At 34.4% G+C, this 13,381-nt stretch overlaps 1 protein-coding gene across 4 annotated transcripts in view; it reads right to left on the minus strand.

The window, feature by feature from the left end:
* The window catches only part of PDE4D (phosphodiesterase 4D), a 943,818-nt gene that overhangs the window by 91,476 nt on the left and 838,961 nt on the right, over positions 1-13,381 (minus strand). For all 4 annotated transcript variants that reach the window (XM_053701299.1, XM_053701296.1, XM_053701297.1 and 1 more), the window contains one exon: positions 12,173-12,285. In XM_053701299.1, coding sequence (XP_053557274.1) covers positions 12,173-12,285 — 113 coding nt within the window. The remainder of the gene's footprint in view (positions 1-12,172; positions 12,286-13,381) is intronic.

Here is a 13,381-nt window from a genome sequence, read left to right on the forward strand (position 1 = left end):
TGATTGTCATTAGCTCACCCATGTGTTCAGTTAGAAACCAGTAGTGCTTTGCTGCTCCACCAACAAATGATACCAAGAGAATGAAGCAAATTTTATAATAGAAGTAAACTGAAACATTGTTTAAAATTGTATGTTCTACCTAAATCATGAACAAACATTTTTGGCTTTCATGTCCCTTTAAAGGAGTAGTCTAGTCAAAATAAAAAAAATTATGATTTAGACAGAGCAGACAATTTTAAGCAATTTTTAAATTTACTCCTATTATCAATTTTTCTTCGTTCTCTTGGCATCTGTATTTGAAAAAGCAAGAATGTAAGCATAGTAGCCGGCCCATTTTTTGTTCAGCACCTGGGTAGCCCTTTCTGGTTGGTGTCAAAATGTATTCACCAATCAGCAAGCGCTACCCAGGTGCTGAACCAAAAATGGGCCGGCTACTAAGCTTAAATTCAAATAAAGATACCAAGAGAACAAAGAAAAAATGATAAAAGGAGTAAATTAGAAAGTTGCTTAAAATTCCATGTTCTATCTGAATTCTTTTAATATTCCTTTAATAAACCAAAGATGCAGGCAGAGAAGATTGTGACTTGCCAGCAGGGCAAAATCGTTTTTTTGTGTGAGGGGGTGTGGGGAGCGCTAATAGTTCTAGCTGTGAGTTGGACTAATATATGTGGTAATTATATGTATTATCTATTATGTATTATTCATGTGTATTTACAATTGTTTCAAGTGTCTATCTATCACCTCGTGATTAAAAATAGTCAACACTATATAATATTGTTTGGTGTTAACCTATGGTTTTAACAGTTTTAATAGTGCATATATTATGCTAATAGTGTTAATAGTGCATATAGTATATACCTTGAGAACCTAATGTCGTTTCATGCCTTTAAATCAATGTGCCTTTAAAATATAGTATCGTATTTTGCCTTTAAATCCCTTAGTCATAAAATGAATGGATTGCTCCTCTGTATTTGTTCATACCAAATTGATATATCTATCTAATGACACCAAACTAGTTAAAGTTCAAAAATATTTTTATATGAAATTTCACGTTATATATGCAGATACAAATATGCAGATACAAATAAAAAATAAAAATAAATGCAGATACAAATAAAAATGTTACCAGGATAAAATCAGAATGATTCCGTTAGCCACCTATTGTTGGCATACATATAATAAAAAACTTTGTATAAAAGTCCGTTTTTACATAAGAAGGCTGTTAGAGTCTGATTAGTGATGTGGTATCAAATACTCCAGTGCACACTCTCCTTGTGTGCCTTAATTTTTTAATTAAGGCACACAAGGAGAGTGTGCACTGGAGTATTTGATACCACATCACTAATCAGACTCTAACAGCCTTCTTATGTAAAAACGGACTTTTATACAAAGTTTTTTATTATATGTATGCCAACAATAGGTGGCTAACGGAATCATTCTGATTTTATCCTAGTAACATTTTTATTTGTATCTGCATTTATTTTTATTTTTTATTTGTATCTGCATATTTGTATCTGCATATATAACGTGAAATTTCATATAAAAATATTTTTGAACTTTAACTAGTTTGGTGTCATTAGATAGATATATCAATTTGGTATGAACAAATACAGAGGAGCAATCCATTCATTTTATGACTAAGGGATTTAAAGGCAAAATACGATACTATATTTTAAAGGCACATTGATTTAAAGGCATAAAACGACATTAGGTTCTCAAGGTATATACTATATGCACTATTAGCATAATATATGCACTATTAAAACTGTTAAAACCATAGGTTAACACCAAACAATATTAATATAGTGTTGACTATTTTTAATCACGAGGTGATAGATAGACACTTGAAACAATTGTAAATACACATGAATAATACATAATAGATAATACATATAATTACCACATATATTAGTCCAACTCACAGCTAGAACTATTAGCGCTCCCCACACCCCCTCACACATACCTTGCTTAACCCTGATATTGGGAGAATATCAGAATTGGGGTAGCATTGTGAGCTGTAAAGGTTTGATAATAGTACACGCCACACACACCCCTAAACACAAAATCGTTTTTTTGAACAGAATCAGATATTTAGAAATATATATTTAATAATAAAAAGTTGTTTTTTTTATGTGAAGAACATAGAAACATAAAATGTGTTTTTTGCATTGTGTTTCATGATTTAGTTCTTAATGCAGTCGCATTAGTGCACATGAAAACATGGTAATCTTACAACGCATAAAATAGAAAAAATAAAAATGATTAAACATAAACAAAATTATTTTTTTTTACATTTTATATGTAATATTTTAATAACGCGCCTTAAGATAACTACGTTTTCATGTGTGTTTACATGACTGCGTTAAGATCTAAAACAATTGGAAAGTTGTTTAAACTTGTATTCAGAATCATGAAAGAAAAATTTGGGGAATTTTCTCCCTTTAAGAGCAGTCTTGCTAATGCACTGTGGCTGAGCTCTGTAGCAACACGATGGTTGCAGGTTCGATCCCCGGTGAGGTCAACTCAGCCTTTCATCCTTCCGAGGTCGATAAAATGAGCAGCGCCTTGAGACCCTTACGGGTGATTAGCCGCTCTTTACAAGTACTCAATACATACATACATACATGCATATATACATACATACATACATACATATATATACATACACATATATCTAGATTGTAAGTTCCCACGGGAATAGGGCTCTCAATCCCCCCTGTATTTGTCTGTAAAATTTTGTCTTTTATCGTATTGTTTCTCCATTGTACTGTTATCCTTGTACCCATGGGCAGCGCTGCGGAATCTGTTGGTGCTTAATAAATAAAGAATAATAATAATATATACATACATACATGCACACACATACATACTTATATACATATATATATATATATATATATATATATATACACACACACACACATACATATACATTCATACACACATACATACATACATATATATATATATATATATATATATACATACACATTCATACATACATACCTATATACATACCTGTATACATATATATATATATATATATATATATATATATATATATATATATATATATATACATACATTGTTTGAGAGGATAAAACATCCCTTCCTATTCAGTTTCAGCAATATGGAACACAATTGTCAATGTTAATTAAAGGTATAGTAAAGGCAGAAATTAAACTTTAATGATTCAGACAGAAAATGCATTTTTTTTTTTTTTAAATGTTCCAAATTACTTCTATCATCAAATTTGTTTTGTTCTCTTGATATCCTTTGTTTAGATTAAAACTAGGTAGGATGAGAAGAGCTTAGGAGGATGCACGGGTCTATAGCAGTCTGGCAGCAGTGTTTATATCTATGTATAACATTGCTATAAACAAAGTTGCAAACACTGCTGCCAGATGGCTTAAGATATGTGCACGCTCCTGAGCTCAACTAGGACTACTCTAACAAAGGATACCAAGAGAACTAAGCACATTTTATCATTTAAGTAAATTGGAAAGTTGTTTAAATTTGTGTGATCTATCTAATCCATTTAAGCTTCATTTGGACTTTACTGTTTAAGTACACTATCGGTAGGCAGGAAATCAAATCACTGGTACATAAAATTGTACTAAGATGCAGTCTCTCAACAAATGGGATGAAGAAGCAATTCAGCAAAACAAACCCTTATGCATTTGTATGAATCTAGTAACCAACAAGAATTTTGAGGTGTCAGATTGAAATTAGTTAAAGGGACCTGAAACACACATTTTTTTAATTATGATTCAGATAGAGCATATGATTTTAAACAATTTTCCAATTTACTTCTTTTATGAATTTGCTTCATTCTCTTGTTATCCTTTATTGAAGGAGCAGCAATGTCCTACTGGGAGTTAGCTGAACACATAAGGTGAGCCAATGACAAGAAGCTTATATGTACAGGCTCAACAGCTAGCTCCAAGTAGTGCACTGCTATTCCTGATCTAGGTATGCTTTTCAATAAAAGTTACTAAGAGAACAAAGTAAATTAAATAATAGAAGTCATGTTACATGCCCTTAAAAACTTTTATAGGGACATGAATGGAACAAACCAAATAGTCCAGAGCAGAGCTAGAGAAATATTGTAGCAAATGCGGTTCCCTGGAGACTAACAAAATCATTTCATAGCCTTACAGTCCTCCAACATTTTATTACAGAGATTGTTTATGGCTTAGTAGTTTTGAGGCACAGCATTTGTAGGTCTATATATTATATTTACTATGAGGTTGCCACTCAGCCAATACTATACTGATAAGGCCAATATTGTTGAACCAAATGGCTGTATAGGTAACATAGGGTATATACAGAACTAAAGGCTTGATAGTGGCTAGTATTGTTTTTAACATATAGGAAACTAAAATGTAAGTAAATGGTGATGTAGGTCAGGGGTTGACAAACTATGGCCTGGAGTACAAATCTGTCCTATCACTTGTGATTTTACATTTAAAAATGAGAAATAAAACTTTATGACACTGTGACAGTCCATAAATAAAGTTTTATTGGAGCAAAGCCATTCTCATTTGTTTATGTGTTTATGTAATGTCTATGGTTACTTTCAGGGGCACAGAGGTCGCAACTGCCCAGCTTCAGAAAAAAAAATCAACTTTTTTTTCCCCTCAAGAAAAACGTTGACCTGCCACTGCCTGCACTGATATCATGCGAGTGTTACATGATGCTTCACTAGTGTCTCTGACTACAGGGGTTAGTGTTTCTGTTTTACCCATTGGTGTTTATGTGTGTGTGTGTGTGTATGTATGTATGTATGTGAATGTGTGTGTATTTATGCATGTATGTGTGTGTATGTGTGTGTGTATTTATGTATATGTGTATATGTGTGTATGTATGTGACTGTGTGTGTATTTATGCATGTATGTGTGTGTATGTATGTATGTATGTATGTGACTGTGTGTGTATTTATGCATGTATGTGTGTGTATGTGTGTATGTATGTATATGTGTGTATGTGTGTATGTATGTATGTATGTATGTGACTGTGTGTGTATTTATGCATGTATGTGTGTGTATGCGTGTATGTATGTGAATGTGTGTGTATTTATGCATGTATGTGTGTGTATGTGTGTATGTATGTATGTATATGTGTGTATGTGTGTATGTATGTGACTGTGTGTGTATTTATGTATGTATGTGTGTGTATGTGTGTATGTATGTATGTGTGTGTATGTGTGTGTGTATGTATGCATGTATGTGTGTGTGTATGTGTGTATGTATGTATGTATGTATGTGAATGTGTGTGTATTTATGCATGTATGTGTGTGTATGTGTGTATGTATGTATGTATATGTGTGTATGTGTGTATGTATGTGACTGTGTGTGTATTTATGCATGTATGTGTGTGTATGTGTGTATGTATGTATATGTGTGTATGTGTGTATGTATGTATGTATGTATGTGACTGTGTGTGTATTTATGCATGTATGTGTGTGTATGTATGTATGTGAATGTGTGTGTATTTATGCATGTATGTGTGTGTATGTGTGTATGTATGTATGTATATGTGTGTATGTGTGTATGTATGTGACTGTGTGTGTATTTATGCATGCATGTGTGTGTGTATGTGTGTATGTATGTATGAATGTGACTGTGTGTGTATTTATGCATGCATGTGTGTGTGTATGTATGTATGTATGTATGTATGTATGTATGTATGTAACTGTGTGTGTATTTATGCATGTATGTGACTGTGTGTGTATTTATGCATGTACGTGTGTGTGTATGTATGTATGTATGTATGTATGTATGTATGTGACTGTATGTGTATTTATGCATGTATATGTGTGTATGTATGTGTGTGAGTGTATTTATGCATGTATGTGTGTGTATGTATGTATGTATGTATGTATGTATGTATGTATGTAACTGTGTGTGTATTTATGCATGTATGTGACTGTGTGTGTATTTATGCATGTACGTGTGTGTGTATGTATGTATGTATGTATGTATGTATGTATGTATGTATGTATGTATGTGACTGTATGTGTATTTATGCATGTATATGTGTGTATGTATGTGACTGTGTGTGTATTTATGCATGTATGTGTGTGTATATGTTTGTGGAACCAGCAGATTTACTACAGCATGGGGGGGGGGGGGCAGGGGGTAAACAGTGTCACCATACAGTACCACTATATACAGTATGGGGGGCTGGACCATGTCACTGACTACTGTGGTCACTTTATAAATAACTGGGGAAGGTAGCGTCAGGCCAGACATCTCACCGATGTCAGACTGTCACTAACTCACAGTACTGGTGGGTTAAACAGTGTCACTATATATAGTAATAGGGGGTCAGACCATCTCACAGACTGTGGGCACAGGATACCCCCTTTTGCAGACATGTAATCCGATTCACAATTTTTTTTTCTGTGTTAAAGGTTTAAAAAAAAAAAAAAATGATATGTATCAAATTCACAGTTTGGGGGCCCTTCTTAGATTCTTGCACCTGGGCCCTGTGGTTTCTAGTTACGCCTCTGGTTACATTCATAGCTGAGCTGCTTGAGACAAAGACCTATGTGGTGCTCTAATAGTTTTGCACTGTTGCTCAGCGCACTACAATATACGCTGACACAATATTTCCAACTTAAAGCAACAATCAGAGAAAAAAGAGAACATTTCAAATTAAATCTCATCACAGACAAGGTTTCTTCACAAAAAAAAATTAAAGTGAGGCTGCAACTAAAGTTATTTTCTAAATTATGAATTTGTTATAGACTGAATTTTGTCAATAGAAATTTAAATTTTTTTATTTTTTTTTTCATGTTATAGAGGTACCTACATAATATTCTTTATTTTGGCCCCCAAACCGTTAAATATTTCATATCTGGTCCTTTATGCACCATTTTTGATTAAAAAACAAATTGTTCTAATTATTATGACCAGTATTTTTTACCCTATGAGAAAAGTTGCACATAAATGAAAAGAGAACAAACAATTATTGGATGTGTTTTATTGCAAAATTAGTAGGATAAACAACCTAGTATATATATAGCAGGGATAGTCAATGTGAACATAATATTTAAAGGGACACTGAACCCAAAAATGTTCTTTCGTGATTCAGATAGAGCATGCAATTGTAAGCAACTTTCTAATTTACTCCTATTATCAATGTTTCTTCGTTCTCTTGCTATCTTTATATAAAAAGAAGCCATCTAAGCTTTTTTTCTTGGTTCAGAACTCTGGCAGCAGTTTTTGATTGGTGGATGAATTTATCCACCAATCAGCAAGGACAACCTAGGTTGTTCACTAAAAATGGGCCGGCATTTAAACTTACATTCTTGCATTTCAAATAAAGATACCAAGAAAATAAAGAGCATTTGATAATAGGAGTAAATTAGAAAGTTGCTTAAAATTTCATGCTCTATCTGAATCACAAAAGAATAAAATTGGGTTCAGTGTCCCTTTAAATAATAGAATGACATTCTTATCTGGCACTGGCTATTCTATAGAACAAATTATAACTTCAGAACTTTGAATGTTACGTTCTGTTTAAAAAAATGTTTCTTGTAAACTTACAATATGTGAACGGGCAATCAAATGTTAATTCTGAATATTTCAAATGGTATTTTGCTAACTTATTTGAAATATGGAATGTAACATTTGTCTGAAACAACAAATATCTGAATAATTGGCAAATATTCCAAATTTGATAAGAATGAACAAATGGTGCCTTCATGCACTGTTTCAAGCAAATGTGGTGGAACATTCTCTTTAGGCAAAATTGATATCATAATACGCCTTATACAGGCAACCTAAAGGTAGTTTTACATAGTTTGTTAATACTTTTGTATATATAGGCCACTCAAAAAGATAATACAGTAATGTAATCAGAAAGATATTTGTTGTTTTAACTTAAAGGGACATGAAACCCAATTTTTTTTCTTTCATGATTCAGAAAGAGCATGCAATTTTCAACAACCTTTCAATTTACTTCTATTATTTAATGTGCTTCCTTATCTTGTTATCCTTTGCTGAAAAGTTTATCTAGGAAAGCTCAGGAGCAGCAAAGAACCTAGGTTCTAGCTGCTGATTGGCGGCTGCATATAAATATACAGATTGTCATTGGCTCACCCATGTGTTTAGTTAGAAACCAGTAGTGCATTGCTGCTCCTTCAACAAAGCATACCAAGATAATTAAGAAAGATTGATAAAAGGAGTAAGTTAGAAAGTTGCTTAAAATTGCATGCTCTATCTGAATAACAAAAGAAAAAAAAATGGGTTTCATATCCCTTTAATATGCACTTTGGGAGTGAGGGGTGTTTGTCTATTCTACAGGAAAAGATAAGAATTAGCGTTGAAGTCTCTGAGAAATCTATTCTAGTGACCAAAACAATGTTACTACACAATGTACTGAATATCTGAACTTTTTTACAACAGGTATTTACTGTAAAAAATTAACCAAAACGCTCACGTCAGAAAATAGTTTTTGTCGACTTACCATAAACAATTTTATAACCATTTCAGTAAAGATAAGATTTATAATCTATTTTTAGCCGTACGCATTTGTCTTTCTAATATTCTCTTATTGTTTTGAAAATACATCAAAACCTATAAAATTATATTTTATGGATATACAACACATACAAAATGATTTGCATATTCTTCCTTAGATCTATGGTAACTAATGGCAACGCTGATGCAAGTGTTAACCCTATGTTTGCTAAAGAATCCTGCAACCTATCGCTGTAACCTGAAAATGACACTATTTATATAAATGGTTTAGGTCATTTGCAGAATTTTACAAACCTAGGTTAGAAATTGTTACCTCTTGTCCTCTCTAGTGAGAGTATGATAAAGAATAATTGTTACACACAAGCAAGAGGTGTTTAGTATCCTTTTAAGAGGGATGTTGTTTGTATTTCTTGTTTTTGTTTATCTTTTGCAAAATCAAACAGAAGTTTCATAGGTATTTGATCTAGAATTGCAGTCCGTATACTAGAGGTGCAGCAGAATGTAATGGCTGGGCTTTCGTCAGCTCTCTATGTTCAGTGATTCACACAAGTGAGACAGTGACAGCACACAATGTGTGACTGCAGGGTAATGCATGTCTTATGTCCCCTTGAACTGCACACTTAAGTGAGTGACGAGTGACACCATCAGCATATCTTGGATTTACTGTTGTTCACATCAACAACTGAAATCGCATTCTGCACACAGACTCCTGTGCAAATGGCCTTGAAATACCAACATCTGTGCTTGATAAGCATAGAACCTATGTGACTGTAATATGAATTTACTGATGTAATAGTAGGCGTGGTCACAAGGCAGGTGACCTTCACATTAGCAGTAACAAGATGTCTTGCGTCTCTCAGCATTTGCATTAGGCTAAACCAAACACTTCATCACACCTGAGAACAGAATTTATTTTCAAAACATTGTGAGAATTGTTGATTTATCCTATGGAACTGTGCACTGCAAATACAAACAAATGCTTGCAAAAGGAGGGAAATCCATCAGTGCAATAACTGCTAGACATTGTTATAATATGATGTGTTAGCAAAGAGGGGAAGGCAGGACAAATGGAAAAAATTGAAACTGTAAAGTCCCCATAAAAAGTTAATTATAGAAATAAAAAAACTATTTAAAATCCTTGAGCATATCTCATACTAGCACAGATCCTAAGCAATACAAATAAAATATAGTATTAGTAAAAACATATGCACTCCAGGCAGATTAAATGCTATAATAAGAGACAATAATCATCAAGCAGAATAGGCTACAAATACCAAAGCACCATAATTACACTCTTAAAACACAACCAAACTACCAGCATGTGGATATGAAGCCACCTTAACAAATACTTTTTTCTCCATTTAGCTGACAGGGTTGAAAGACATTAAAACGAGGGTATATACAATACACTGACATCCCGTAAATAGGTTTTTAATCACAAATATAAGGTAAGGGAGAAATACTGCAGTAAATTACTATGGTTTTGTATTCCTGAGCTTTTTCACTGGTGCAGTGATGATATTCTACAGCCATTCGACAAGTAGGACACAATGAATCTTATATTGTTATCTAAGCTGCTGGTAAAACATATATAGCACATGATGACCACTGGCAATGCAAGGGTGCTTTTACTAATTCAGTCAAAATAAGGAATAAAAGCACATGCAAGGTCCTTCATTCCGGCCTATAACTGAGAAATCCAATGATATGAACCAAATCAAAGAACTCTATCAGTTTAGCCTTAAAATGTGTTAGATCAAGATTATATAGCACTTAAATCTGACTGAGTGAGCGCGGTGAACGCATCAGAGAAAGAGCAGAAAACAATATGTATATGTTTGCTACATAACTGAAGAATATCACAACAGCACACTAATTAAAATAAAGCATGTTTGGGTTTAAGAGGAATTATGAATCAGTTGTTACCAAGTGCCAAGATTCTACACTTTACACAGATTTATTTATTTATTGTTCAGCCCTTATTAACGAGATATCAAAAGAATAAAAGAATTCTAGTTATTGTAATAAAACAAGCAAATAACTATGTATTATAGGGATGTCATTGCGACACACTGAACTACGTTCCTGTGTATAGTTTAACCCATACGGAATCCATGGCTTGAAGCTGCTCTAAGCACCAGGCTTACGTGATGGGAAACTGAACAAGCACATAGAAAATAATACACTTTTTAGGGTAAATCCAGATTATTTAATGAACAGATTTGACAATGAACAGAGGTTGTACTATATGTTGTTAAAACTGTAGGATTCATTTAGATTCATCTTGCAATGTAATGTAAGTGGCAGAAGTGTATAGGTATATTACTGGGTGCCGTGGGTCTCTGTCTAGTGTACACATATGCTTATTAGTTATGCAGTCCTAGAAGCTTTCAGTGGCACAGGGGGAACCTATGCTTTGAGACTATAATGCAAAACAAACTATGCATCGCACCTATGACATGCAATTTCTGTGCAAGAGTCACGGATGGGAATAAACCTTATTTTGTGGTTAGATTGAAATCGTTTTGACAGTAAAAGAACAAACGGCATGTGAATATCATTAACCTGACAATTACTAGGAAGGATGTTCACAACTCTCTGCCTGTATTACATTCAAATATTAACGTATTCACTACAGCAAACCAGGCAGCAAGAAAATATAAAGTTCCTATTTGCAAATGAATTGCTACAATAGTATATATAATTCTGTAAAGGAATCAGAAAATCTGTATTAGCCAATTAACAGCAATAAATAAAAGTTCTGATCCATAGAAACAGATTATGAAAGGTGTATTAACCCATTAACTGCAACTAATCAAAGTTCTAACTAATGCTTGCATCTATATTTAAATATATTGAATACAACAGCTATTTACACATTCACTGCTGCAACAGGTTACAACCACCTTATTAACCCATTCATAACAAGTCATAACTCTTATGAAGACATTTACTGCAACAGATCATATATCCCTTAACACTTTCAAAGCCACACATCCAAAGTTTTTTTTAATATTAATAAATGATTACTGCAACACACATTAAGGCCTTTGCTATCTCATTAACTGCAACACATCATCAGGCTTGTATTAACCCTTTCCCTGTTACACATCCTAAAATCTTTATTAACTGTTTCATTGTAACACCTCATAAAGACTTTATTAACCCATTTACTGAAACTGCTGTATTAATATGATGACTGCAACAAGTCGTATATCAACCCCTGTGATAAATCATAAAACTTGAGCTATACATCACAAACCATTACGAACCCATTCATGCAACATATTTTAAAGCCTGTATTAAAACATTCACTGCATCATAACATATATGGCCTGCATTAACCCATTCACTGCAAGAAGTTATAAAGCACGTATTAACACATACGTTGACCACATCAGAATGCCTTTTTTAACCCATGCACTACAACACATCTCTTCACCCACTGACTGCAACAAGCAACAACATTGCAACAAACCAAAACAATATTAGCCCATACCCTATGCTAAAGAACAACCAGCCCATGAAGCCCAGAAACTGGATATCATTAACCCATTCATGTCACACACAACATATGAAATACAGGCAGATCATGCACTACAGCCATATAGATATACATTTATTTCTTGCACATAAAAAAAATGGCAGCCAATGCTAGCCACATATAGCTGAATTGGACTTACCTTATTAGAAGCCATTTCGCTGACAGAGTGCCTGGTCTGTAAGGTCTCCAGCTGGTCCAAGCACCAGTCCAGCTCCTCCAGGGTCTCGCTGGCCAGCTTTTGATAGGCCTCCTCTGCGAAGAAATAGGGAAAAGGATACTCAGTTTTCAAACGTTTCACAGGGCTAACATCAAACTCCAAAGGGTCCATCCTGCCATACACTGCCATGCTCGGATGACCAGTACTCATACATGAGTGATCCTTCATAATGTTAAAAAAGACACCCTGGAGAGAAAGATTCCAATCAGAACCAACAAGTGCTCTGTGAAACCAGTCCAACTTATGGGCTCCAGTCACTGCTGTTGTCTGTACTGACAGCTCCCACTGCAACTTTTATCACATGAGCCATAAATTGCCTGCTCCCTGTGTCAGAGGTTATGCTACAATGTTTATCTGCCAGCTAGAGAGCCATAAAAATCAGGTTTCTTTTCAGTGATAATTTGTTTCCTTCTTCCTTAACCAGCCTGCAGCATCCAGCGTGTGAATCAGCCAGTGCTGGATATTAGACAGTACTCAGGGACATGAATCAGCTGCCCAGTCTGATGATGAGCAGGTTTCCTGTCCCCTCCTCTGCACTGTCCAGTAGTATAATGCTATCCATAGCTTGCCATAGGGAAAGGGTAATCAGGGAAGTCCTTGTCTGCATATGCTGTGTCTTCAGGGTATGCAGACTTCAGTGTGCCATTCTCATCCTCATCCAGCTAAGGGAGCCTACAGCTTCCTCTGAACCAAAACCAAAAGCTGGTGAGTATGGGGGAGGGACAGAAATCCTGGAGTGGAGCTCTGACAGCTGGATCCCAACACACTGCAGGCAGCCTGACATTCTCACACAAACTGCCTTCTCCCTGTTGCCTGGTTATATCTAGGGATATGCAGGTTGTGTAAATAGAAATCCCTGTGAGGATCTGTCCTTGTCAGGACCTGCTCAATTACACCTATAAAGACTGTGCTAAACAAAAACACAGATAAGTAAGATATTCTGGCACAAGATTGTATATATAAATATATATATATCATTAATACAAATAAAGATTTAACCCTTTAAGGACACAGCTTTCTGTTTGCTCAATTGTTTTATGACGGAAAAATTCCGTCATATGTCCTTAAGAGGTTAATATTTCAGGGAATAGATTTTTGTATATTAGGAGTAGTAGTTAAAATTAAACTTAA

The sequence above is a fragment of the Bombina bombina genome, chromosome 2, assembly GCF_027579735.1.
Source record: "Bombina bombina isolate aBomBom1 chromosome 2, aBomBom1.pri, whole genome shotgun sequence".
Taxonomy (NCBI): domain Eukaryota; kingdom Metazoa; phylum Chordata; class Amphibia; order Anura; family Bombinatoridae; genus Bombina; species Bombina bombina.